The sequence below is a fragment of the Rattus norvegicus genome, chromosome 9, assembly GCF_036323735.1.
Source record: "Rattus norvegicus strain BN/NHsdMcwi chromosome 9, GRCr8, whole genome shotgun sequence".
NCBI classification, from domain to species: domain Eukaryota; kingdom Metazoa; phylum Chordata; class Mammalia; order Rodentia; family Muridae; genus Rattus; species Rattus norvegicus.
The window spans coordinates 96,392,257-96,414,010 of record NC_086027.1 but is presented as its reverse complement, the minus strand read 5'-3'; the positions used below and the strand labels follow the sequence as shown (position 1 = coordinate 96,414,010).

The 21,754-nt window shown below is 48.8% G+C and overlaps 1 protein-coding gene across 2 annotated transcripts in view; it reads right to left on the bottom strand.

The window, feature by feature from the left end:
- Nucleotides 1-21,754, bottom strand: part of Trpm8 (transient receptor potential cation channel, subfamily M, member 8) — a 122,393-nt gene that overhangs the window by 23,949 nt on the left and 76,690 nt on the right. For both annotated transcript variants that reach the window (XM_039082997.2, NM_134371.3), the window contains 10 exons: nt 18,122-18,412; nt 16,320-16,415; nt 15,293-15,422; nt 14,785-14,930; nt 11,727-11,839; nt 10,896-11,112; nt 6,721-6,812; nt 5,787-5,928; nt 4,575-4,746; nt 2,332-2,509 (listed from right to left, as the gene is read on the bottom strand). In XM_039082997.2, the coding sequence (XP_038938925.1) occupies nt 2,332-2,509; nt 4,575-4,746; nt 5,787-5,928; nt 6,721-6,812; nt 10,896-11,112; nt 11,727-11,839; nt 14,785-14,930; nt 15,293-15,422; nt 16,320-16,415; nt 18,122-18,412 (1,577 nt within the window). The remainder of the gene's footprint in view (nt 1-2,331; nt 2,510-4,574; nt 4,747-5,786; nt 5,929-6,720; nt 6,813-10,895; nt 11,113-11,726; nt 11,840-14,784; nt 14,931-15,292; nt 15,423-16,319; nt 16,416-18,121; nt 18,413-21,754) is intronic.

Genomic DNA, 21,754 nt, shown 5'->3' with positions numbered 1-21,754 from the left:
AGACCCAGGTCTTTGTTGCCTGTTTCTCTTTAGCAGGAAAGTTTGAGCACAGTTTGCATTCCCTCATTCCCTGATCATGGCACAGATGTCAGGTGGTAATGTCCTTCAATGACAGGCAGCTGCCCTGAGAGCACGAAGATTCTGAGACCTACGACCACGACTCAATGCTACGGCACAGGCTGCTGCTGGCCCTTGCTCTGATTCCTGTGATCTGAGGAGAAGCAAGTTCAGGGAGGGGAGATTCACTCAGACTCACGGTCTGAAGGAACGCGGACCAGCTCATTGTGGTAGTAAAGGCATGGCAGGCGGTGTGAGCAGCTGGAATGGCTGAAGCATTGGTGGCTTGCTCACATCTCCGAAGAGCAAGAAAGAGAGGACGTAAGAAAGAGGGGACAAAGGAGGGAGGGAGACTGGAACCAGAAGAGGAGCTCAGACCTGAGACCCGAGGAACTCACTTTCAGCCAGCCCCTTCCTTACTAAATGTTCCGTAGCCTCCTAAAACAGCGCCACCAGCTGGTGGCTGACTGTTCAGACACGCGAGCTTCTAGAGGACAGTTCACATTCAAACTACTTCTGCAGATGTACTTGGTGCTCCAGTTTTCCCCTGAGCTTCCTGGTGTGCTGCTGGCGTCTGGCCATGCCCACAGCAGTGGACAGGCTGTGTGCAATCCTGGAAACACTGTTTGGTGACCGGTTAGTTTCCGAGACTCTGTTACCACGTGTGTCATTAACTCAGCGTTGGCTCTTTGTGGGCTCCAGATGTCATCAGCGTGTGGTTGCTGAGACAGCATTACCCTGACATCTTCCAGCCTCTTATTTCCTTTTCACAAGAATTCTGCAACTATGTTAGCTGCCATGGGGCTAAGTCTTCCTAATTTATCAGTCTCCTAAATCACAAGGATCTAGAAGCATTAGCATTTGGCTACTCAGCTAGTTCCCACCCCACCTTGCTCTGAAATGCTCCAAAACATGCTCCAAAAACAGCTACACATCTTCTGGAGAAGATTTTAGAAGCTACTGAACTACCAGTGGTGTCTTTATAAGCTTTAGGTAATGTTGTTCTTCATCAGAGAACCAACTCGGGCTGCAGCAAGCAGAGTAGCCCGTGCCGTCCTTCACAGACTAACCTCAGAACTAAGTCAGAAAGACATGGCACCACACCTGGCCATCAGGACCGATGAGCAGTCTGTGGATTGTGGTTCGGTCCCGTCATCCATTGCCATTCAAAGGCAAACTTTAAATCACAACAGCTATATGGGTTGTGACCGAACCTGTAAGTTGTGGGTCAGATTATTGTGACACAGGAGATCATCAGCAAGTCCCCACACCGAGACCATTCTGTTTGTCCTAGGTCACCTCAGCACTCATTCATGCTTCCAAGAAACTATGTGGAGATGAGAAACTGAGCAACGTGAAGCTTGGACAAAATGATGCTCTGCAAACCATGGAAGCAAGCCTGTGGGAGGCTTCCTGAGCAGCTTGCCAAGGGTCTCCCAGTAGAGGCTGGGACCAAATCATGCCAGAAGCAACCTATGATAATCTACTTCTTCTGAGTTCACGATGGATGGCTCCTGGGACCTTTGACTTTTGGATTCTATATCTGAAGTTGGTTATTGGTTATTGTGTATGATTTTGCGTAAGTTTGTCTTACTTAAAAAACAAAACAAGGAACCTCAGAAATGGTTTGCTCTGCAGCCATTGGTCTAACACAGTCAACCTTGACCCACTTGGGAATCACCTGGGAGACACAGGTCTAGGAGGGTCTATGACAGTGCTTACTGAGAGATTTAACAGGAGGGAGGGGAGAAGCCCCGAACATGATTAGGTCTAATTCACAGGTTGGGGTACTTGATTGAACAAAAAAGGTAGAGGAGAAAATAGGATGAGCAGCAACATTCACACACTCTGCTCCCTGACTGCAGACACAATGTGACCCACCCCAACCCCCATGACTTCCCAGCTCAATAGACTGTGCCCCGTAAGCTACAAGCAAAATAAATCCACCCTTCCTCTCATTGCTTTTGTTAGGTGTTTTGCCACAGCAACAAGAAAAGCAATTAGTTCGGTTGCTTCCTGGAGAACTATGACATGGTACTGAGCACTAGGACATGGATTTAATGGAGCTGGTCACACTGCTTGTCTGGATAGCCTGTTGTTGTTCTTTATTAACACGGTCCCTTTAAGGCCCCCAACCACTGCAGCCACCAGGCTCCCAATAGCCTCTTCTCTCGGTTCCTCAAGGCAGACATTACCTCTGCCCACATGCTTTCTGCTTGTCTGGCATAGGTACAACCCAGACTGGAAGCCCGTGAGTTTGTGATGTAGACATACCCAAACATGGCGACCAGGAGATTGACCAGAAGGATGTTGGTGGAGAGCATGTAGATGCACACTAGTGGGATGGTGATCCACTCAGGGAAGCGGGGCAGATTGTATTCATCTAGCTCCACGCACAGTGGCTTGGACTCATTTCCCGAGAAGGTGCAGTGGGAGAAGTCATATGTGGTACCTGTGGGCACAGAACCAAGAAGCCAGTGAGGCCCATTTTGGAAAAGCAAGGACCATGGCAACCCAAAGGGTGAGGGATCAGAGTCTTCTGATGCCTTGGGTACAATCTTCAGAATCCTCTGCCCATCAGACGGTTTACTGAGCAGTTTATTTCCTCTGGGAAATAGGGATCTCCATTAAGATCAAGATCAAAGGAAGAGGGTAGTCTAGTTAGCTTCCGTTCTCAACTTGATAAAGCCTAGAGTAATCTGAGGGAGTCTCAGTGGAGGGGCTGCCAAGAATAGCATGGGCATGTCTGGGAGAGATTGACTTGGTTGAGGTGGGATGGCCGAGCCCACCACGGGAAGTGCCATGCCTAGGCAGTTGGAGGAGTAAAACCTAGCCAGTAAGATAGCTGGCAAGCAGCATTCTGTGAGCTCCGCCTCCAGGTTCCTGCCTCAAGCTCCTGCCCTGACATCTCTCAGTGATGAATTATGAGCTAGAAATGTTTCCTTTGGTTGGTGTGTCTTATCACTGCAACAGGAAGCAGAACAGGGAGTGGGGATGTGTTGTGCTCCAAGAAGCACCCAACCTTCTCAGTTGGAGAAGTGAGGACCTGTTACTCTAACTAACCAATATGGATCTCTATGAGTTCAGAGAAAGCCACAGACAGGGTCTCCAACTCTGAGGAGAGGCCCTGCTCTCAGTGCCGACATCAGGAACACACTGTACAGGTAGAATGTGCTGTGTGGGGTGGTGGATGATGTGTACCACACCTGCCTGCCCCAGTCCCTCCCTCCCCTGCTCCCAACCACCCCCGAGTGCTGCTCCTTCATAGAACTCAAGCCGCCAGCATAAAGAACTATCCTCAAATAAACCGCATCACAATGCCAACCCCAGGGTCCCAAGGACCTTTCCACCCTGCATGGAAAAGACCCTGTTTATAAGAGTTGAAAGAGCTTCCACCTGAGGAGCAGACACCGATGGTGGGAAAACCACAGGGACTGAATGCCACCTTCCAACCCCAGCCTTGGCTCAAGGAAACTTGTCTGTCAGTATAGTTTATGCTGGCAGGATGGGAGAGGAGAGGTCAGGACTACTGTCAGCATCCTCAAGTCCCTCCTCGCAGTCCACCCAAAACACGAGTTTTCTTATGCCCCATCCCTGACCTTTACAGCCTGGGTGTGGGAACAACAGAGCAACCACGCTACCATTGGTCTCACAGTCTGCTGGGCAATGGGCTAATGACGGAAGCTTCCACCAAGGGCTCTAACGTCAATCTCCCATATGCTCTTTAGTAATAAACAGGAGCCTGGATGTTGTGGTCTATAGGGAAGTACAGCTCACAACACTCCTGTATGAACCAGCAAGGACTGCCCCGTTCTACCCTGGTAGCATAGCTTAGATGTGCCACGTGTTACACAACTTGGGATGTGGCTCCATTGGTAGACTGCTTGCCTAATGTTCAGGAAGCCCTGGGTTCAACACCTCAGCACATTAACCAGGCATGGTGGTGGCACATGCCTGTAATCTCAGTAGGGGTAGGGGGATTAGGAATTGAGGGTGATCCTTGACTACACAGGGAAATTGAGGCCAGCCTGGGCTAGAGGTCTTGTCTCAAAAAAATACTGATAAATAAAGTCAAAAGACTTAAAGATCAAAATGAGAACAAAGTATTATGAGATATTATTTAGAAGTGGGGTGTGTGTGTGTGTGTGTGTGTGTGAGAGAGAGAGAGAGGGGGGGGGAGGGAGAGAGAGAGGGGGAAGAAGAAGGGAAGAGGAGGAGGAGGAGAGGAAGAGGAGGAGAAAAGGAAGAAGAGGAGGAGGGGGAGGAGGAAGAAGAAGAGGAGGAAGAAGAGGAGGAGGAGGAAGAAGAAGAGGAGGAGGAGGGGAGGAGGAAGAAGAAGAGGAGGAGGAAGAAGAAGAGGAGGAGGAGGAGGGGAGGAGGAAGAAGAGGAAGAAGAGGAGGAGGAGGAAGAAGAAGAGGAGGAGGGGGGGAGGAGGAGGAGGGGGGAGGAAAGGATCAGGGATGGGGTCAGAATGTCACCGCCAGGTCCACCTCCACCCAAGCAGAGCCCAGCTTACTGTCCACATCACTGGGCACCTGGCCAAACATGGCCAGGTAGGGCTCATAGATGACAGAGCGGAAGATCCACCTCCAGCGCTGTTCATTTTGCCTAAGGATCCCCTGTCTGGCTACGCCGAAGGCCACCATCCACACAGCAAAGAGAAACAAGAAGAAGAAAACGTCGATGAGCTGCCAGGAGGAGAAAGCAGAACCATTAGAACCACACCCACAGTGACTGGCTACTGACCCTTCCCAACCAGCCACAGAGACAGGCAGAGAAAGGTTCCAGAGGCAGAAAAGTTAAACCATCAAGTTGCCTGGCCACTTACTTATCGATCTTTCATTGATTGATTGACAGATTGCACTGCTGGGGTTAAAGCCAGGGCCTTGCATGAATCAGGCAAGCCCACTACCACTGAGCAACCTCCCCCAGTCCTAGCCACTAATGTAGAAATTGATTCCCGTCAGCTTTAGGTATGGAGATGTCTATTCCCCATAATGAAAACCAATTCCTGATCGTCAAGCAGCAGGCTTGTGAGTGAGGGCCCAGCTCAAAACACAGAGGGCCTCTGTTTGGAGGAACTCTCTCCAGCCACACCTGGTGATACTTGCCAGCTTTCAACCCTCAAATTATTTCTGCAGAATTACTTCTTAGGGAAACAAAAGCACCCCTTGGAAGACTCAAACAACTCCCCTGCCCTTTTTTTTTTCCTGCTGTGTTTTGCACACACAGCTTGACATCACCGTGACTGGATGCCTCAGATATGCTTTGAATTAAAACCACACACTCAGTCTCAGGGTTGGAGAGCGGTGTCCACATGAGCTCATCCAGTGGCCCATCTGATTTCCAGACAGAACCAGCTCTGGGGAGCAACATCCCCAGCCTGCGATTTCCTCCTGTCCTGTATGTAAAAGAAGCCTGCGGTCTCTCACATACAGGGTGTGGCATGCAGAATCCTGTCATCTTTCCGCATCTGACTCCCCATTTATTGCTAGAGAAGCATGTTCTCCTCCTTGAACTAGAACTACCCCATCCATTAAAAAACGGCAAGAACGCCCCTCCCTACATACATTCTGAGCAAACTGTTCAGACTCAAACCGAAGCTTGCTGAAAAGTGGGAACTCTCAGGAAGCCCCATCGACTTGCAGGGTGCGTGGACACTGCTGGTTCTTTAGAGCCCTCTTTCCTAAGCCCCGCCCCGGAAGTGGCCTGTGTGGCGGGCTCTTACCATCCGCTGCAGCATTATAATCTTGGGTCCCAGGTTCCTGCTCACGGTGAAAATGTGGATGAGCCTTAGAGTGAATATAATGTAATCCAGACAGAAAATGACTCGCCCGGAGTACAAAGAGCTTTTATTTGAAGAGTGAAGCCTGTGGGGAGAGAGGGAAGGAAAGCTTGTGGGACAGAGCACAGCATTTCCGAGCTTAATGTGTGTGACTGGGTGTGTACATTATTGTGTACACATACACGCGTGTCTGTGGAGGCTGGGAGCAGACATCAGGCGTCTAACTCCATTGCTTTCTGTCGCCACTGTTGAGTCGGGGTCCCGTACTGGACCCAGAGCTCCCTGCCTGTCTTGCCCCAGCCCTGGGTTTGGGAAATGGTGGATGCTGCTATCCCCTGCTTTTACCCGGGTTCTGTGACTGTGAACGGAGTCCTCATGCCAGCATGGCGATGGGCACTTTGCTGCCGGAGCCACCTCTCTACCTCACTTTTGGGCCTTTAATGATCTTTCTAGACTTAGCTGTCTTCTCACACGCTCTAGCTTTGAGGTTGGAGAGATATACTGGCACCTAGAAGAGTGACTACAGGACCAGCATGCTGGCCAACGTCACATGCACCTTCAACTAAGTGGGCCAAAACAAACTAACATTTGGAAGACACTAAACATCCCCAGTGATCTCACCTTGGGTTGCAATTATGCCCCCACAAAACCTGTCTGAAAAGTGAAAGGAGAAATCATAAAGAACCCAGAATGAGGAGAAACTTACGGTGGCCAAGTTGTGTCTCCACGGGGCAGAGGCAACAGGGTCTTATGATCACCTCTGAGAGGAGGAAAGTGACGGGCCAGGCCTAGCCATGGACTTAAGATGTCCCAGATTTTTTTCTCCATCTTTTGTGCCAAAGTGCCTGAAGTTGGGAAGGTGTCATGAGCCACTTACCGGAATACAATACCCGCTATGAAGTAGAAAAGTCCCAGTGTGTCCATAACGTTCCATAGGTCGGTGAAATAATTCACTCCGTTCATGTACCACTGTGGCAAGAAAGGACAGACAGAGCAATGGGCATCGTGGACACCAGGTCTTCCAGACTCGTGAGTGTCCACTCAGTTTCTCCCAGGACACTTCTGAGACTGTTTGTGTCAAGTGAGCCCTACCAGAACCCCACTGATCCAAGGGGACCAGAAAGATAGCTGTTCTCTTAGACATGTGCAGCCATCAGAACCAAGAAAAGAAGCAGTGTTCTCCTTTAAAAAATGAAGCCACGGGGAATGACTGCGACCTGTGTGGGAAAGCATGGAACAACCAGGTAAATGTGGATAGCGGTGTGGACTGTGCCCTGCACAGTTATAAAGTGTCACCCAGATGTCATCACTGCAGAATTCTTCTGTATTTACTGTAAATATATTATTTATGGCACTCACAACAGGACAACTTGATTAGTGAAATCTTTTTTTAAATGTATACAGGGAAAAAAAAGACTATTAATCTGGCTCTGTGGTGGTTAAAGACGCTTGGCCCGGGGAGTGGCACTATTAGGAGGCGTGGCCTTGTTGGAGGAAGTGTGTCACTGTGGGGGTGGACAGTGAGACCCTACTCCTGACCACATGAAAGCCAGTCTTCTCCTATCAGCCTTCAGAGGAAGATATAGAACTCTCAGCTCGGGGCTGGGGATTTAGCTCAGTGGTAGAGCGCTTACCTAGGAAGCACAAGGCCCTGGGTTTGGTCCCCAGCTCCGAAAAAAAGAACCAAAAAAAAAAAAAAAACTCTCAGCTCCTCCTGCACCGTGCCTGCCTGGATGCTGCTATGTTCCCACCTTGATGATGATGGACTGAACTTCTGAGCCTATAAGCCAGCCCCAATTAAATGTTGTCCTTTGTAAGAGTTACATTGGTCGTGATATCTGACCACCATGTCACTGCAATGAAACCCTAAGACAGGCCAACCTAGCCATTCTAACCTTTTCACTCCCCTACTTGCTCAGAATCTGGCTACTAGGAGCCTGAGGGCCAGACCCCAGGGGCAGCTCAAAACAGGGGACAGTAGATTCCTCAAGGTGTGATACTGATTCTCACCAAAGACCGCCATTCATGTCTTCCCATGAACTCACCCACTGAGTCCATGCGAGACTCATATACCCTATGGCCTTCTTTGTCTCTGACCCCGAGGCTTAAACATGGGCTTAGGTGCCCATGCTGGGAGCAGTGGGTTTCTTAGATCCACCGAAATCCTGCAAGCTGGGGTGCAGGACTCACAGCTTGAGTAGCCAAAGGAGGAGAACGTTGCCAGATCACAATGGAACAACTCAGTTCCCCCAGGTCTGGGCAGCCTGGGTCAGACCATGTCCACTGTGAGGAGACAGGCTCAAGGTTAGGACCCTGGGGAGGACACAGGGGCATCCATTTATCTGGGCAGTGCTGATCCCCAGGGCAGCAAAACCCATTCGCTCCTCCATGCTTCAGAAGATGAGAGTGGCTGGCACAGGCCCTGCCCACCTGTTCTCTTTTCATTCCTGCTGTGAGGCTGGTACATTCTGATTTGTACCCATCCTTGCCTGAGTGACTTCAGGAGACTGACCGCATTACAGGAATAATAGACAGATGAGCCCTGGGCTGCAAGAACACCACTATGGGGCGAAAAGATTTTGGGTTTTTTGTTTGTTTTGTTTTGTTTTACTTTTAATAAAGAGAAACCTCTTGTCTAAGGGGGAACGTGCAAAGCTAAGCCGTGTTCATGGAATACCAGGATGTGTTCACCATCTCCTCCCCACCACAATGGCCTCCGAACTGAATGAAGGAGCTTTCAGAGAAGGCAGGGTGGAACTTACCACATTATAAACAAATACCCACAGTGCCTTTAACAACTGCATCTGCACGGGGAATGGTGAGGTCAGCAGTCCCAAATTAGCGGTGAGCATCCTCCCTCTGGGCAAGGAAGGGATGTCACTCCTCACTGGGAGCATGGGTTTCTGAGTCCCAGGCACAATCTAAGACAGGCGATATCCTGTTTAGGGGTTTCCCCTAACAACCGTGAATGAGTCCATTAAGACTGCACAGGACTACAGAGCCCTTTCTTGATGGAGACAGCCCAGTGGAATAATCCAAAGACTGATTCTGCAGAAACAAAGGGAAACAGTGCCCTCTAGTGACAGATTCCTCGGGAACAGAGACTCACAGTTGTGGTCTGCCCATCCAAGAAAGGCCACCTGGGGTTTCTCTGCTCAGAAGAAAGCGAGGGCAGGATCCCTCTGTATATCTCCTCATCTCTGGCCTCAGTAGTCCCATAACCATGGTGTCCCTCTGGAGTGACTTATGAGCACCCCCCTCGTCCCTTCCTATGTTAGGAACACACATTCTCAACAACATGACAACAGCAGCTCTGGCCCCAGATATGCACAGCAAATGAACATCCAAGGCAGATCACCCTGCTAGATGCTGTTTTGTGGACCACAGCATACGTGTCAGGACCTAGGGAGCTCAGGGGACTCCCTGATGGGGTCAGTACAAGAGGAGACAACCTGATCCAGGTTTCTGCTTCTCTTAAGGGTCTCTTCAGGAGAAAATGCACCCAGAAAGGGAGACCACAATGAAACTACATTTGCAACTCCTGCTGGGTTTTCTCCCCCCCCCCACTGCCTCTTTCCTTCTCTGTCCTTTTCACCCATCTCTATCCAATCTTCATGACTTAATCCCCTATTGGTGTGAGTCAACTGACCCTCTGGTCCAAGAGTTCTTCCCTGAACGCTGAGTCCTCCCTGGTTCTGATTATCACACACAGAATACCTCAGCTCCACTCTGCTAGGGACACATCACAAGCCAGAAGGGAAACTTGGAAGTAAAGGCTGGCCACAGGGAGAGAGGCCATATGGAAGTGCTGTGGGCTGAGCTGCACCTCTAGACTTAAATCCTCAACCCTCTGCCTGGGAATGTGACCTTGTTCAGAAATCAGGTCACTGCATGGAGTCCTGATCCAACAGGACTGTTGTCCCCAGGAAACAGAGAAACTAGGACACACCTGCACATGGGGAGGGCACCATATGGATATGAGGCCGAGGGTCAGAGTGTCACATCCGCCAGGCACAGAGTGACAAAGATGGCCAGAGAACTTTCGGAAGCCAGGGAACAGCACAGCAGAACAGTCTTCTTCACTGTACTATATGGGACCAACCCAACCCACACCTTCATGATGGACTTCTGCCTTCCAGAACTATAGTCAGTGCACTGGTACTTGAGCCATCCTGTGTGTTTCGGGGCTTTCTTCCTCCACCTCCACTGACATTCCTCCCTCTTCTACATCATGAAGACAGGCATGTAGGGCACCGGTACTAAAACCCCTCCCAGCCCTCACATCTACAGCAGACACCATTAATTGATTAAGACATGCCCATGCTAAGAATAGACAGACAGGATCCCAGAATCCCTTGAAACCCAGGAGTCCCAGAGATTGCCCATAAAGGACATTCTGAGAGAGTTGGCATGACAACATAAGGCAACTCAGTGTTCTTAGGCTATTCAAGGCCCTACAGGGGCAAAGGCAGCACGTTTCCCCTCTAAAACTATTCTACCATTGGGCCTTGTACTTTGTAAACTGTAAATACCCCACGGGGCGTGTACCTAGCAAATACTTGCGAAATGGGTGTATTTTAAGGTTCAGGTCCAGAAGAGACAAGAGAGTGACAGATGAATCTGAAAGGACTTGATGAGACATTTTCCACCATGGGTCAGGGCAGCACCTCCTACGCCAACAACAGGAATTTCTTCGACATCAGCTACATCAGTAAGCACTTGCTCTGTGGGACCTGGAGTAGACTTTGGATTCAATGGTGAAGCAGAGATCCCAGGAAACTACCTGATCAACCATCGCTGGGGACGGGAAACTCTCTCGGTGGAGAAATTTGTTCACACATTGGGCTTTAAGTTCCTGAGATGCAGCGTCCATGAGTCCTCTGGGTAGGCTTCTGATGATGTAGATGCCTTTGGGTCACCCACTCTCTTGTCAGTTACCCCAATAAGCTCACCTGCTCCATAAACCAGCCTTGTGTGGACTCAGTGTCCCGTCTGGGGTAATCAGACATTTATCCACATCTCCCTGGAAAGAGCGACGACGCCCTTGCCTACCTGCCTCACTTCATCACAGAAGAGGACGAAGACCAGGGCATAGAGGATCAGCTCGGGGGTGTGTGGCACCGAGTGGAAGTCCATGAGCAGCACATACGCAAACAGCAGGAGGAAGGCGATGTAGAAGACCACGTTCCAGGAGAAGACCACGAAGGGCGAAGTGAAGAAGGCCACGTAGTACCAGAGCAGCTTCTTGTGCTTGTCAATGGGCTTCTTCCTAGGCAGAGTCAGAGGCAGGGGAGTGCCCCCAGTCACGTACATTGGCACGCACTGGTACACACCAACACACACATATGCTCTCTCACACACTCCGATACATTCATACGCACTGACACAGTCACAAATACACACCACAAACACACGTACTTGCATACTCTCACAAACAACGCATATGCACGCTTGCACAGACATGTACTCACAAGCACACAGATTATACATGTGCGCACACACAGTCACTCACACTTATATTCACGCTCACACATGCACTTGCACATGCACACAGGGAGAGACACAGAAAGAGAGAGGGGGATGGGGGGACCATGGCTTGCTTCCTACCACGGACTCCTACCACAGGCAAGGGACAGGACAAAACTGGATCCCAAGGCTGACCCATCCAAAACTCAGCACCCTCCCCATTTTGTGATCAGAGAATCTAAATTCAGCCTCAGATACTGAAGACAAGCCCAGTACCACCTGCTTGAAACCCAACCCAGGAGAAGCCAGGGAAGATGCTGGACTAAGCGCACAGATGCCACAGTGAACATTCCATGTGCACAAATGCTCAAACGCACACAGATGCTCACACACAAGATTAGATGCCCCAGTCCACACCTAAACGATACGAGGCCACAGCCCACCAGGGGGATGATGAACAGACACAGGATAATCTTCCAGTTCTTCGTGTCTCGGGAAATCTCTCCATACCATTGCTTAGAAAGGAAATTCTAGAAGGAAACAGAGACAGAGAGCACAAGTCTTTATGGCCGTAAGTATATGGGGGACATGACAAGTTTCTTCTCAGCCTTGTACACTCCCAAAATATCTAACTCCTACATTCATGTCTTTAGTCTCTCAGATATTGTCTGGATATTGTCTGGCATGAAGAAACAACTTAAAATTCTGTTTGACTTTTAGGTCTTTTTTTTCCCCTAAGTTCAGTTCTATGAGCTTTAAAAGAGCTAGCTAGTTATGCGAGTGAAAATTCGCCAAGCCTATGAATTTTTAACTAGTATGGTTTTTCTCTGTGTAAGCTTACAGCTTACACGAGCATGTTTCAAGCCCCCTCCTCTTCGGGGATGCTAAGTTCAAAGGCAGGGCCAGCGCTGTCTGCTAAGTCCCCAGGGCTCCTGGCTGAAGGCAGGTGGGGCGTTTCTATTTGGAAGCTAAAAGGAAGTCAGGAGAGGAAAGGCTGAAGTAAAAGCAAGACGGAAAGCACAGAGACAACCCCCAACTCTCGGCACCAGCCCCCAAAAGGTGCAGCCCCCAAAGATGGGCCAGAAAGGGCTTCCCCCGTGGTGGAGACTGGAAACATCTCGTTGTTACCAAAAGATAGACAAGGGCCTGACTACACCAAAACAAACAAACAAAACTCACAGCAGGGGAAGGGGAGGGGAGAAGCCAACCAGAGGTGATTTGATTCAGCATGAAGAGGGCAGAGTAAGGGGAAGCTGAGGTTCGCGAAGAGACTGAGACTGGTGTGCTATGCCCACAGTCCCGCACCTCCTCTCCTATTAGAAGGATGATAAACTCCAAGTGCTTCCCCTGTGCACCCTGCTTCACAAGTGAGTGCTTGGCCGAGGAGGAGCAAGCTGGACCCCAGAAAGAGCACCCAGCAAGTAGCATGTTGCAGTTGTAAACGCCCCAGGACTTGCAGCACACTCTACAGGGTACCCAGAGGCTCCCAAGAACTCCGAGGGATACCACCCCTCTTATCACAACATGTCTTCTCCTTCCTTCCACAGCTCACTGCCCACTGCCAACCACCTCCAGCTCACCCCCAGAGCAAACTGCTTACATTAACACCTTCTCATCTGAATTCTGTTTACCGGCTACCTGGTACAAGGCAAAGTGTGAAGTTTGGAGGCATCCACAGAGGCCTAAATCCCAGAGCCTCTACTTCCTAGCAAGTAAGCACGAAAAATATTCCAGAACCTCTCTGAACACTGAGTTCTCAAAATAACATGAATTATGCTCACTTCCATATGCACGGTGCTGATAAAACACATGAACGGCGTGGCTCGTCTGCCTCTCTCTACCTGATTACACTTAAACATTCCAGTGCAGCTGTGGACGCAGACATAAGCCGCTGCTTGCTAAACTTGCCTCAGGGTGAGCTTCCCCCCTCTCATGATTTCTCCATCGCTCATGACTGTGGTGGAAGCAGCTGACTCTGCTGACCTTCCCTTTCTTATAGAATATCATGGCATCACCATAGCAACGCTCTGACGACCATCTTTACTGCTGCTTGAACAGGCTCCTGGACTTGAACTCCTCGTCCCTAGCCAGTGGTGCTGTTTTTGGGGAGATTCTCAAGTCTGGCTTGTGGAAATAGGCCCACTGAGGGCAGGCCTCTTAGAATAATAGCCTAACCCAGTTTCTTGTGCCATTTTCTGCTTTCTTATCCACCAGAGTAAGAAATTGTAACCACCATGAACTCTAATGTGTTGGGCTGAAACTGTGAGCCCAACTACATCTGTCTTCCCTCTGTCAGGTAACTTAAGATAATTAATATAAACAGAAAGATAACTAATATAGACAACTGTACCCACTTCACAGATGAGAAACTGAGGCTTATCATTTCACATCTACTTCAGTAGCTCAAGACCCAGGCAGGGGACGCAGAGACAGCATTATAATGTTGTACTATTTGCTTTGTGGAAGCCCGAACAGTTCTTTCCTTGCTGTGTATCTTCATTTCATTTCTGTCACTGTGATAAGATATCCTGACCAAAAGCATCTTTGGGGAGATAGGGCTTATTTTATTATATCCATGTTATGGTCCATCGCAGCAGGAAAGTCAAGGCAGGAACTAGAGGCAACAAGTCATATCACATCCTCAATCAAAAGCAGAGAAGGGAATTCATGCTTTGTGTTCAGCTTACCTTTCTCTACTATTATATAGTAGAGGGTCCAAAACTAGGGAATAGCACCACCCATAGTGGGCTGAGTCTTCTTGCACCAACCAAGGCAACCAAGACAGTCAAACGACCCACAAACACACTGAACCAGACAAGTGATCTAGGCAATCCTTCTGTGAGTCTCTTCCTACGTGTATCCTACAGTATATCAAGCTGACCTTTAAAGCTGGGCAACACACTGTAGTTTGGGTCTTAAACATTTTCCAAAGGTCCATACTCTAAAAACATAGTTTCCAGTATGACCCTTTGGAAGGTACTGCAGTCTTTAAGAGGTTGAAGCTTAGGGGAAGGTTTTAGATCATCGCGGGTTACACCGTTGAAGAGAATTTGGTTCCTCCTCTTTCTCACCGTTTGCTTCCTGGCTGTCATGAGGTAAGTGTCTACCTCTACCGCATGCGCTGGCCACAATGTCCTGCCTCGTCATGAACCCAGAAGCAATGGACACAACCAACCATAAACTAAAACCTCCAAACACTGTGAGCTAAAATAAACCTTCCCTCTTCACATGTTGACCGCCTCAGGCATTTTACCACAGTGATGGAAAGTTGACTGGTGCACTCCTGTACCATCTCTTGAGGTAAGCATTTCCACAGAAGCTAATGTGTCACCATCTTTCACATTGTTACCCAGGCACTCCCTCAATGTGTTTTTATACAGGATGAACAAAATAAACTTTTAATGTCGTTTTCTTAATGCCCATTTCCTGGTAGCCCATTCCTGGGTACATTTTTCAGGGCCTGGCTTTTTCTTACCTGGACCCCAGGCTGAGCAATGAAATGCTGGTCCGTAGCCTCCACCGCCAGCTCCAGACAGTTGCTCCCACCCCAGGCTTCACAAGAGTAGACCAGTAGCTGTTCTGCCAAGTCCTCATCACTGCTGTAACACTCAGTGAACAACTCTGTGTCACCAGGGAGGAGAGAGCTGGGCTCAGCAGGCAGATAGAGATGTGACCTACCTATCCCCAGTCAAACCTGATCAGATCGGGCATGAGGATTCAGGCACACAGAGGCACGGAGAAAGCTGTCCAAATGGGAGCCTTACTACATGGCTCTTTCTTTAGACACACATAGTCGGTGGGGCCCGTTAATGCAAAGGGTGTTAAATGCTTATGGAGTCCACCTGCCTTCAACACCTGGCAAGCCCCCTCCCCTCTCAGATCCTCTACCTCTCCTTACCTGAAACAGCCCCTCCCACTCCCCACCCCCTACCCCCAAGCCTTCTAGGCTCATGTCTTCTTGGCATGCACTGCAGCGCACTCACCCACTGCTCGGGTCTCATACTCATTAGCCAGTTCCTCAGATTCCCCAGCTGCGTTGATATCATTCTTAACTTTGGCCAGGGTCTTCAGAAGTTTGCTGGCCCCCAAGGCGGCCAGAGTACAGCCTTTGGTCTTTTGGGGGGCAGGGCGGGAAGATGTTGGTTAATTCGTAATCCCTTGAGGTGCTAACATCAACGTTAACTTTTGAAAAGTGTAGACAAGCAGAAAATGGCCAAGTCTAACTATTCACAGTTGAGTCTGTAATGAGCTGGGAGCAGACTCGGACCTCAACAAGCTAACTCTTCATGGTCTCGTACGTGGAGTCAGCATATAAAAAGAAAATACTGGAGAAATATCGCAAGGTATTAAGCCTCTGACAGAAGGAAGCCTTGGCTGACCCACTATCTTAATAGTGTCATCCTGTAACAGCCAGGATACGGGGAGAAAGAGAACAGGAACACCGGAAGCCCTGAACCATCTAACTAAGGCTGTGTGAGTCCAGCAGCCAAGGGCAGAAGGGGAGACAGAAGCAGAGGTGCCCACAGATTCATTTAAAGAAACAGTGGTGTAGCAAACCGTCAAGAAAATTCTCAATAAATATTTCAAAACATAATTCTTACAGGTCCCCCCACCTCCTGATCCATAACGGAATAAAGCTAGAAATTATTATTTTTATTTTGATCTTCTTATTATTCAGCGCTGAGGGTCAAACCTAAGGCCTTGTGCAAGTGAAGTAAGGACTTAGAAACTAATTTCTTAAGTAAAGCTTCAATACACTTCTTATACTTGGGGGGAAAATGTGCACAGACACCTGGGGAGCAGGAGTGTGCTAGAGGACCCTTACATGAATCCTTTCTGGGGATCGCCCATCCTAGGGATACTCCCAAGGACATACAAACGGGGGCACGGCCATGGTCCTAGGCATCAGATGCCCCAAATTCTAACTTAGGCATATGAGTATAGGTTAGACCAGACTCGTATAACATAGCATGTATTTGGCCCCAATTCAGTGTGAACCTGGACGTTTACCTGCTCCCAGATGACCTTGGAGAGTTCCTTCTTGTTCTGAAGAATGGCCCAGATGAAAAGAGCCTGCAGGGGGTGCCGGGTGGTGAGAGATGCATCCTGCCAGGGGTCAGAATATCGGGTCACCACATGCAAATGTAACCTAGTTTAGGTACATCATTCTAACAGTGAAATGGGGTGGTCAGGAAGCCTGAGAAACAGTCTTTGGAGACCTCTGGAGCTCGGGGCTCAGTCTGTTTTAGCAGCTCTGCGGTCTGATTCCCATGGCTCTGGGCAGCTCTCAGCAGGTGGCGTGATTTGATAGAAAATCTTTCATCTATCATAAAAGACAAAGTACAACTGTGCAGGAAGCGATGAGGGGGGCGATTGCTGTGAGCATTTTAAAGACTGAATGACTTTGGCTGCGCCATGGAGAACGCCGTTCCTCTCCATCTTGTGGATCAGTTTCTCAGCTAGGGGAAAAAAGCGTTCGGATTAAATCTAGCCTTCCTGTGGCTTCTGTCCAATGGTCACCATGTTAAAATGTGCTGACTTCTTAGGACTGCTATGCAAAGGCTGCAGTCGTAGTTCATATTTAAGATTCCCTATCTCCCAAGGAACATTTTCAGACGGGAAGTGGCTGGGTGTGTCCTTCAGCTCCCATGTTGACTTCACCAAACTCAAAACTGCACATATGAGACCCAGGTGTGTGCTGTGCTTCAAACATTTAACATAAATGAACGGCAAATAGAAGAGTCTCACTTTCAATTCAGCCACACACTGAGGTTTTTTTCATTTGCACAATGCACACACACACACACACACACACACACACACTTAAAAATCTCAGAGTTACACATAACAATCAGTTTGAGTTCCCCCAGGAGAACTCTTGAGATGAGAATTTGAGAAAGTGTCTTATTTAAGGGGTGATGAAACGAAGTCAAAAAAGAAAGAGGCCACTAGGAGGCACAGCACCAAGCAGGTGGCCATTGTGTATGAGCAGAGACTCACTTCACTATGCCTCTGAGCCGTCTCCTCTAAGTGAAGAGAAACTGGGGCACTCACACAGTGCTGGACTCCAACCAGAGCAAATGTTGATAATAATTGCTGTTGGTGGAACCGGACCCACCTGGGCTAAAAAAAGGAATCTCAGGGGATTCACATCTCTAATGGAAATGTCTACTACTCCATTTCTTCACAGAAGAATTACTGGCAGTCCTTCTCTCTTTCACCTGCACATCAGGGAGCTATTTTTGTAAACAGGCTGACACATGAGCAGGACGCCATCTGCTAGTCCCTGTCCCCATCAAACAGCCTTAGAAAGTGTGTCACATAAGCCTTGTGATCTGGAAATGATGTAGCTAAACCACAGTCAGGGACTAGAGCAAGACATCAGGAAACTTTCCTAGTGCCTTTAATTTTTTTTAGGAAAGACGGTAGAGAAAAATACATAGCTGCTTTATGGCTATGGGGAAGCGAACAGGAAAGATGGAGGCAGAGAACTGAATTCTGGGAATAGGAAAGATGGAGGCAGAGAACTGAATTCTGGGAATAGGAAAGATGGAGGCAGAGAACTGAATTCTGGGAATAGGAAAGATGGAGGCAGAGAACTGAATTCTGGGAATAGGAAAGATGGAGGCAGAGAACTGAATTCTGGGAATAGGAAAGATGGAGGCAGAGAACTGAATTCTGGGAATAGGAAAGATGGAGGCAGAGAACTGAATTCTGGGTATAGGAAATATGAAGCAGAGAACTGAATTCGGGGAATTGGAAAGATGGAGGCAGAGAACTGGATTCAAATAGGTAACCTCATTGTTACTCACATGGAGTTCCACATCCAAGTCCTCCCTGCTGCTTCTGTCCTCTTTCCAGAAGCTTCTACGGAAGTTTGCCACCAACTTCCAGACAAAGGTAAGGAGTGCATCGTTGTAGGAGTTCTTGGCGATCTGCAGGTTCCGGTACACTAGGGTGCTGAAGTGGGTGGAGAAGAGCTCCGTGAGGACTTCATTGGTGAGGAACTTCTGCAGGTTGAGGCCATTCTCCAGGAAGAGGCGGACAAACTTGGGCCTGTCCTTTATGAGGGCCGTGAACATGACTTCCTGAAGGTCGGCAGACTAGAGAGAAAAAGCAGGAGAGAGCTCATACCACAAGGCCGATAAAGAAAACACAAAGTGTGTCTGCATCCCAGCCACAAAGTCCTAGCATCTTCAGTGTCTCTCTCCACCCTGCTCTGACAATAGAACTCATCTTTTCAGCCTCCGGGTGGGAAAGCAGCCGAGTGGAGCCTTCGAATGTGGGGATGTACTTTGAGTGTGAATGTGCATGCGTGGAGATAGCGTGCCCACTTAAGCATGACATGGGGCAGGAACCGACTCTGGCAGAAAGAGCATCAGGGAGGAGAAGACACCAATGGAAGTCTACACACTGTGAACCAGCTGTCACTGCTGGCTGGCTGTGCTGTGGACTCTGCCGCCCTTCCTAGGTAAACTCTAGCCTTCCCTGCAGTAACAGAGTTCTCAGACAATGGCCAAAATGGAACCCAAGCTGCATATTGTCTAGCGAAGATCTGGGGTGACACAGCAGCAAGTCACTGGGACAGTAGATGTTGGCTACCTGTGTCAATGTGTCCTAAGTGTCTGATAAAACGGTCCCACCGAGCTTCCCAAGAATACTTTTTATTTTTATTTATTTTTTAGACAGGGTCTTAGTTTGGTAGCGTAGTCTGGCCTGAAACTCACCACATAATCCATGCTAGCTTTGGACTCACGGCAATGCTCCTGCATCAGCCTCCCGAAGGCTGAGGTTACAGGCAGAAGCCATGATGTCTAGTTTTCCTTAAGAGTCTAAAGAAAGAGCAACGCTCTCTTTTAGCCTCAACCCAGTAGGTTTGCTCTGTGTCAACTCTTAGGTGTATTATACGGCTGCCAGGATATTTATTACAGGTTGGTTTCATTGCCAACACTCACAGATCCAAAGGATCATCAAGATTTTATTTTAAGCATTAAACGTGGATGGTACGAGGTCTGACAACAGGGAAACCTCTGAAAGAAGCCCAGGGCATCTATTCCCAGGAACCCAGGCCCTCTGGCACCCATTGAATCCATGAGTCTCCTTCACTCCCTCAGTCCCCGTCTGAACCCCCACCGTAAAGGAAGCATTGGTGCTTCCATATCTGCCTAATACTGCTTACTGAGATTCGCATATTGCCTAGGGGAAATTGTTAAGGGCCTTACCACCATCATCATCATCGTCACCATCATCATCATCACCATCATCATCACCACCACCACCATCATCATCACCATCATCATCGTCGTCATCATCATCATCACCATCATCATCATCATCATCATCATCATTTATTATTTTTTTACTTCATTTTGCACCCTGCTCACTGGCCCCTTCCCAGTCATCCCCTCCCACAATCCTTCCCCCATCCCCCTTCTCTTCTCCTTTGAGTGGGTGGAGTCCCCCTGGGTATTCCTCTTCCCCCAGGCCCCCTCCCCCCAGCACTTTCAAGTCCCTGTGAGACTGGGTGTTTCCTCTCCCACTGAGGCCAGACAAGGCAGCCCAGCTAGTAGAACGTATCCTAAGTACAGGCAACAGCTTTGGGGATAGCCCCCAATCCAGTTACTCAGGGTCCACATGAAGGTTGAGCTGCACCTCTACCTATGAGCAGGGAGGCTGAGGTCCAGCCTGTGTGTGTTCTTTGGTTGGTGGTTCAGACTCTGAGAGCCCCAAGGGCTCAGGTTAGCTGGCTCTGTTGCATTTCTGTGGAGTTCCTGTCCCCTTCTGGGATCCCCATCTTTAGATTTCTCTGGGATCAGCAGGCTAAGAGGTTCATCTGGGGAGAGTGGTATCTACATTTTCTCCACTGTCCTCAAAGCACACGTCCATTACACCTACTGTCTTGCATTGGATTCTAGTGTGTGTGCCTTCCCATTGGCCCCACACTAGACAGTTCAGGACAGTGGTTCTCAAACACGGGGACTTGCTACAGCAGACTGCTGGCAATCAACCTTGCTTCTAACTCAGCAAGCTTGAGGTGGAACATAGTGGTTTGCACCACTAACGAGTTTCTGGGTTATACTGTCACTGGTCCTGGGACCACCCTGAGAATCACTTGTGTACAGGAAAGGAAAGGCCTTGCACACGTATACACACACACACACACACACACACACAAGATTTTTGTCCCAGAGCCTCAGTTTGTTTTGTTCTGCTCAGCAAACACAAGTGAGATAACCCAGGTCATGCTCTTTCAGAGATTCAAGCTCAGAGCGGCACCCCCAGACACCACCAGGAGCCCCCATCCAGGAACATCTATGGTGCTCTGACTCACTTGTCAACAAAACGAGATCATCTCTGCTGTAGGTTGCTGTGAGTGGCTTGGAAACTGCTACGTGTGTTGTAAAGCACTGCATGATGTCATTTTTAAATTTCCTTTTAAGAGGGTAACAGTATAGATCTTAGTAAGCCAGTGTTCTAAGTCCTTTAGAACCTTCTCATTTAATCAGTATAATATTACAAGGTGAAAGGTGTTACTGCTAGTCTGCATTTTCAGGCAAGCCTGACAAATCTTTAGCAATAGCTCTGAGAGAAACACACACCCTCATGCTGTGTCTGCTGAGTCCTGTGATGCACACACTCCTGCCATGGTGAGTTTTAGCTGCTACTGAACCCAGAACCAGAAACAGATCTGGAAGGTCCTACTATAGACAGGATCCTACACTGGTGGGCCCACACTAGACAGCGGGTTCTACATTAGTGAGGGTCCTAACAGTAGACAGTAGCAGCAGAAGTAACCCCCCCAACACAATTTCTAAAATACGTAGAAAGTCATGAGTGGTAGGGAGGCATTGTATGTGTGTGGTATAGGTTTGTGTGTGTGTGTGTGGTATAGGTTTGTGTGTGTGTGTGTGTGTGTGTGTGTGTGTGTGTGCAGGTGTGTGTGCACAAATATATGCAGGTGTGTGTGCAGGTATGTATGTGCACATACGTATGTATGTGTGTGCATGTAAGTATATGCAGGTGTGTGTGTGCGGGAATGTGTACAGGTATGTGTGCAGGTATGTGTGTTCAGGTATGTGTGTGTGTGTGCAAGTGTGTGTGCACAGGTATGTATGTGTGCAGATGTGTACCACTGAGTGTGTTCATGAAAAGCCCAGAGCAAGACATCACATCTCTTCCTCTCTCACTTGCCTCCTTATTGCCCAGAGGCTGGACCTCTAACTAAACATAAAGTTGGCCTCTTAGACTAGTTTCTGTAGCCAGTGAGCTCTTAGGAGCCATCAATCTCCATCCCTCAATGCTGACATTTTACACACACACACACACACACACACAAACCCATTTGCAGATCTTTATGTGACTGCCAGTGATTCAAACTCAGGGCTTCATGCTTGCAGAATAAATGTCCTAGCCCAATGAGCTATCCTACCATCCTTGAAGTTAGT